Below are 6,765 nucleotides of genomic sequence, written 5' to 3' on the forward strand. Positions count from 1 at the left end.
ACAAAATAGCCATTATAGAGAAGAATGTAACTCACCTGATAGGGCTGAAAAATACCTTACAGTAATTTCATAATGCAATTGCAAGTATTAATAGAAAAACAGACCAAGTAGAGGAAAGAATCTCAGAGCCTGAAAACTGTCTTTCTGAAATAAGACAGGCAGACAAGAATAGAGAAAAAAGAATGAAAAAGACTGAACAAAACTTCCAAGAAATATGGGACTATGTAAAAAGACAAACTCTACAACTGATTGGTGTACCTGAAAGAGATGAGGAGAATGGAACCAATCTGGAAAACATATTCCAGGAATTATCCATGAGGATTCCCCAACCTAGCTACACATGCCAATATTGAAATTCAGGAAATCCAGAGAATCCCAGTAAGATACTCTATGAGGAGATTATCCCTGAGGCACATAATCATCAGAATCCTCAAAGTCAAAATGAAAGAAAAAATGTTAAGGGCAGCCAGAGAGAAAGGTCAAGTCACCTACAAAGGGAAGTCTATCAGACTAACAGTGGACCTCTCAGTGGAAACCCTACAAGCTAGAGGAGATTGGGGGCCAATATTCAATATTCTTTTTTTTTTTTTTTTCATGACAGAGTCTTTACTTTTAAATGATTACTGATACACCAAGTAATAACATGTAACAAGTTCTTGAATTCTATCATCTAGTAATTTTGATTAAGAGAAACTAAAAGCAGCCCAAATAATTCCACTAGTATTCACTGTTCTAACCATTAGCAAGAATGAACTACATTAAGGCAGGCTGCTGCTTCACACAGGTTACAAAGAACTATTTACTACTTTTTCATAGATAAAGCCCCTGACCTTCAAGAAAGTGTTAGGGGAAAAAAATATTAATCCCTTCCTTTCTTCAAAGAATAGTTATGTGGTGTTTTTTTTTAAACTAGATCTAAGAAAGAAAAAGTCAACAGTGATATACATGTTGCTTGAGCCAAAAGGCATATATACCTTGCCAAAAAGACAACATATACCCATTAAGTTCCTAAGAAATATGAGGTAAAAAGATGAAATCTTTAGATAATTTGTAAGTCTGTACAAAAAAGCTAGATTTGCTACTGCCCAAAAAGTGGAAGGACCTACTATATAATATATGGAAATAATTTAATGCCATTTCATAAGAATATAACTAGAGCTGTGCTCAAGCTTCATATTCATGAGGGCATCTAAAATGCCACTCCACAGAACAGGTGCTTCTCTCTTCTTCTATCCATTTATGCGGTAGTTTTCATGGATTTCTGGCCGAATGTCACAGACAAAAGCCAAGAGGTTATCCAAGACTTCATCCCTGTTCTGCCAGAGGTAGGTCTGGAGGATAGTCATCTTCTCCTGGGTCTCCTTCTCCACTTCAGTGTTGCAACTGCCATGGGATCCCAGTGCCGCAGCTTCCTTGGCCTTGAATTCTTTCTCCCTCTGCAGGCGGTACTGTTCAATTTCAGCCTGAGCTTCTTCTTTGGCCTGCTTCAGCCTCCGGTTCTTTCTTTTACCGGCCTCGGACACCTTCTCAGCTGCCCGCTTCTCGGCCTGCAGCAGCTGCTGAATCCCCTGCGACTGACTAGCCATGGCGGCAGCGATTCTGAGACCAAGGCAAGCCGCCTAAAGCACCTCGAAGGCCCCTTGGGTCAGCTGACACAGCCGCCCACCATCTGCGCCTGCTCCCCACCAATATTCAATATTCTTAAAGAAAAGAAATTCCAACCCAGAATTTCATAACCACCAAAACCAAGCTTCATGAGCAAAGGAGAAATAAGATCCTTTTCAGACAAGCAAGTGCTGAGGGAATTCTTTATCATCAAACCTGCCTTACAAGAGCTTCTGCAGGAAGCACTAAATATGGAAAGGAAAAACTGTTACCAGTCACTACAAAAACACACTGAAGTACATAGACCAGTGACACTATAAAGCAACCACGTGAACAAGTCTGCAAAATAACCAGCCAGCATCATGATGACGTATCAAATCCACACATAACAATACTAACCTTAAATGTGAATGGGCTAAATGCCTTCAATTAAAAGACACAGAAAGGCAAGCTGGATAAAGAACCAAGAACCATCGGTATGCCGTCTTCAAGAAACCCATCTCACATGCAGTGATACACATAGGTTCAAAATAAAAGGATGGAAGAAAATTTACCAAGCAAATGGAAAACAGAAAAAAGCGGGAGTTGCAATCATAGTTGACAGAAACAGACTTTAACAGAAAAAAGCAGGGGTTGCAAGCCTAGTCTGACAAAACAGACATTAAACCAACAAAGATCAAAAAAAGACAAAGAAGGACATTATATATAACGGTGTAAAGGGTTCAATTCAACAAAAAAGAGCTAACTATCCTAAACATATATGCACCCAACACAAGAGGACACAGATTAACAAAACAAGTTCTTGTAAACCTTCAAAGAGACTTATACTCCCACACAATAATAATGGGAGACTTTAACACCCCACTGATAATACTAGACAGATCACTGAGACAGAAAATTGACAAAGAAATTCAAGACCTGAACTCAGCTCTGGATCAAATGGACCTGATAGATATCTACACAATTCTCCACCTAAAACAACAGAATTCACATTCTTCTCTTCTTCACATTCTTCACATTCACATTCTTCACATTCTTCTCTTCACTACATGACACTTACTCTAAAATCAATTACATAATCGGAATGAAAATACTCCTCACAAATGCAAAAGAACCGAAATAATAACAGTCTCTTGGACCACAGCACAATCAAATTAGAACTCAAGACTAAGAAATTTACTCAAAACCATATAGTTACATGGAAACTGAATAAGCTACTCCTGATTGACTGATATGGTTTGGCTGTGTCACCACCTGAATCTCATCTTGAATTGTAGTTCCCATAATCCCTACATGTCATGGGAGGGACCCAGTGGGAAGTAATTGAATCATGGGGTAGTTACCCCCATGCTGCTGTTCTTGTGATAATGAGTGAGTTCATCATGAGATCTGATAGTTTTATAAGAGGCTTTTCCGCCTTTTTCTTGGCACTTCTCCTTGCTGCCACCATATGAAGAAGGATGTGTTTGCTTCCCCTTCTACCATGATTGTAAGTTTCCTGAGTCCTCCCCAGCTATACTGAACTGAGTCAATTAAACCTCTTTTCTTTATAAATTACCCAGTCTTGGGTATTTCCATGTAGCAATGTGAGAACAGACTAAGAAGATGACATTTTCTTTTTTGAGACAAAGTCTTGCTCTGTTGCTCAGGCTAGAGTGCAGCAGCATGATCTCAGCTCACTGTAACCTCTGCCTCCTGGGTTAAAGTGATTCTTGTGCCTCAGCTTCCCAAGTAGCTGGGACTACAGGTGCATGCCACCATGCCCAGCTAATTTTTATATTTTTAGTAAAGATGGGGTTTCACCATGTTGACCAGGCTGGTCTTGAACTCCTGACCTCAAATGATCCACTTGCCTCAGCCTCCCAAAGTGCTGGGATTACAGGCACGAGCCACTGCACCCAGCCTACATGATTACTTTTGAGTAAATAATGAAATTAAGGCAGAAATCAATACGTTATTTGAAACTAATGACAGCAAAGATAGAACATACCAGAATATCTCTGGGACACAGCTAAGGCAGTGTTAAGAGGGAAATCTATAACACTAAATGCCCACATCAAAAAGTTAGAAAGATCTCAAATTAACAACCTAACATCACAACTAAAAGAACTAGAGAACTAACAACAAACAAATCCCAAAGCTAGCAGAAGACAAGAAATAACTAAAATCAGAGCTGAACTGAAGGAGACAGAGATATACTACACACACACACAAACACACACACACACACACACACACATGTCATTAAAAAGATCAACGAATCCAGGAGCTGATTTTTGAAAAAAAAAATATAAAATAGACCACTAGCTAGAATAATAAAAAAAGAAAAGAGAGAAGATCCAAATAAAAGCAATCAGAAATAAGGGGGATATTACCACTGACTCCACAGAAATACAGACAACCATCAGAGAATATTACGAATGCCTCTATGCACGTAAACCAGAAAATCTAGAAGAATATGGATAAATTCCTAGGCATATACACCCTCCCAAGACTGAACCAGGAAGAAATTTAATCTCTGAGCAGACCAATAACAAATTCTGAAATTGAAGCAGTAATAAATAGCTCACCAACCAATAAAAGTCCAGGACCAGATGGATTCACAGCTGAATTGTACCAGATATGCGAAGAAGAGCTGGTACCATTCCTACTGAAACTATTCCAAAAAATTGAGGAGGAGGGACACCTCCCTAACTCATTCCATGAGGCCAGCATCATCCTGATACCAAAAAACTGGCAGAGATACAACACCACCAAAAACTTCGGGCCAACATCCTTGATGAACATCAATGCAAAAATCCTCAACAAAATACTGGCAAACCAAATCCAGCAGTGCATCAAAAAGCTTATCCTCCACTATCAAGTAGGCTTCACCCCTGGGATGCAAAGTTGGTTTGAAATACTTAAGTCAGTAAATGTGATTCATCACAGAAACAGAACTACAGACAAAAACCACATGATTATCTCAATAGATGAAGAAAAGGTTTTCAATAAAATTCAACATCCCTTCATGTTAAAAACTTTCAATAAACTAGGATTGAAAGAACATACCTCAAAATAATAAGAGCCATATATGACAAATCCACAGCCAATATCATACTGAATGGGCAAAAGCTAGAAGAATTCCCCTTGAAAACTGACACAAGACAAGCATGCCCTCTATCACCACTTCTATTCAACATATTATTGGAAGTTCTGGCTAGGGCAATCAAGCAAGAGAAAGAAATAAAGGGCATTCAAATAGGAAAAGAGGAAGTCAAACTATTCCTGTTTGCAGATGACATGATCCTATGTCTAGAAAACCTCCTCATTTCAGCCTCAAAGCTTTCTAAGCTAATAAGCAACTTCAGCAAAGTGTCAGGATACAAAATCAATGTGCAAAAATCACTGTGTTTCTATACACCAACAGTCAAGCCAAGAGTCAAATCACAAACAAATCCTCATTCACAATTGGCACAAAAATAATGAAATACCTAGGAATGCAGGTATTTTACAATACCTGTATTGTAAGGGTGGAGAAAGATCTCTACAAATAGAACTACAAACCACTGCTCAAAGATATCAGAGATGACACGAACAAATGGAAAAACATTCCATGCTCATGGATAGGAGGAATCAATATTGTTAAAGTGGCCATACTGCCCAAAGCAATTTATAGATTCAATGCTATTCCCGTTAAACTACCACTGACATTCTTCACAGCATTAGAGAAAACTATTTTAAAATGTATAAGGAACCAAAAAAGAGCCCAAATAGCCAAGGCAATCCTAACCAAAAAGAACAAAGTTGGCGGCATCATGCTACCTGACTTCAAACTATACTATAGGGCTACAGTAACCAAAACAGCATGGTACTAGTACAAGAGCGACACATAGACCAATGAAACAGAATACAGAACCCAGAAATAAGACCACACACCTACAACTATCTAATCTTCAACAAAGCTGACAAAAACAATCCTTGTTGAAAGGATTCCCTATTCAACAAATAGAGCTGGGATAACTGGATAGCCATATGTAGAAAATTTAAACTGGACCCCTTCCTTATACCATATACAAAAATTAATTCAAGATGGATTAAAGACTTAAATGTAAAACCCAAAACTATAAAAACCCTGGAAGACAATCTAGTCAATACCATTCAGGACATAGGCATGGGCTAACAATTTCATGATGAAGATGCCAAAAGCAATGGCAACAAAAGCAAAAATTGACAAATGGGATCTAATTAAACTAAAGAGCTTCTGCACAGCCAAAGAAACTATCAACAGAGTGAAGAGACAACCTATAGAATGGGAGAAAATTTTTGCAATCTATTCATCTGACACACTCTACAAGGAACTTAAATCCAGTTATATACTCTACAAGGAACTTATATCCAGATTCTACAAAGAACTTAGTCTATCCATCTGACAGACTACTCAATCTATTTAGACAGAATAGATCTATTCAATCTATTCATCTGACAGACTCTACAAGGAACTTAAATCCGGTTATATACTCTACAAGGAACTCATATCCAGACTCTACAAGGAACTTAAATTTAGAAGAAAAAAAAAACAACGCCATTAAAAAATGGGCAAAGGACATGAACCGACGCTTCTGAAAAGAAGACATTCATGTGGCCAGCAAACATTTGAGAAAGAGCTCAACATCATTGATCATTAGAGAAATGCAAATCAAAACCACAATGATATATCAGTCAGAATGACTATTGTTAAAAAGTCAAAAAATAACAGATGCTGGAGAGGTTATAGAGAAAAAGGAATTTGTATACACTGTTGGTGGGAGTGTAAATTAGTTCAACCATTCTGGAAGACAGTTTGTTGATTTCTCAAAGACCTAAAAACAGAAATATCATTCAACCCATCAATCCTGTTACTGGGTATAACCCAAAGGAATATAAATCATTCTATTGTAAAAACACACATATGCGTGTGTTCATTGCAGCACAATTAACAATAGCAAAGATGTGGAATCAACCCTAATGCCCATCAATAATAGACTGGATAAAGAAAATGTGGTACATATACACCATGGAATACTATGTAGTCATAAAAAAAGGAGATCCTGTCCTTTGCAGGGACATGGATGGAGCTGGAGGCCGCTATCCTTAGCAAACTAATGCAGGAACAGACAACCAAATATGGTATGTTTTCAT

General features: G+C 38.0%; 1 protein-coding gene across 1 annotated transcript; it reads right to left on the reverse strand.

The window, feature by feature from the left end:
* Positions 1 to 577: 577 nt before the first annotated feature.
* LOC117079218 (V-type proton ATPase subunit G 1-like) lies at positions 578 to 1,678 on the reverse strand. Its single transcript, XM_033202920.1, has one exon. It carries the CDS (start codon positions 1,584 to 1,586, stop codon positions 1,230 to 1,232), a length of 357 nt encoding a protein of 118 aa, XP_033058811.1. The 5' UTR covers positions 1,587 to 1,678; the 3' UTR covers positions 578 to 1,229.
* Between the last annotated feature and the right edge of the window lie 5,087 nt (positions 1,679 to 6,765).

Source organism: Trachypithecus francoisi, unplaced genomic scaffold (assembly GCF_009764315.1).
Source record: "Trachypithecus francoisi isolate TF-2019V2 unplaced genomic scaffold, Tfra_2.0 Lachesis_group7, whole genome shotgun sequence".
Classification (NCBI taxonomy): Eukaryota; Metazoa; Chordata; class Mammalia; order Primates; family Cercopithecidae; genus Trachypithecus; species Trachypithecus francoisi.

Coding starts and splice junctions, on each gene's coding strand:
- LOC117079218 (XM_033202920.1), bottom strand. CDS start 1,586: ATGGCTAGTCAGTCGCAGGGGATTCAGCAGCTGCTGCAGGCCGAGAAG.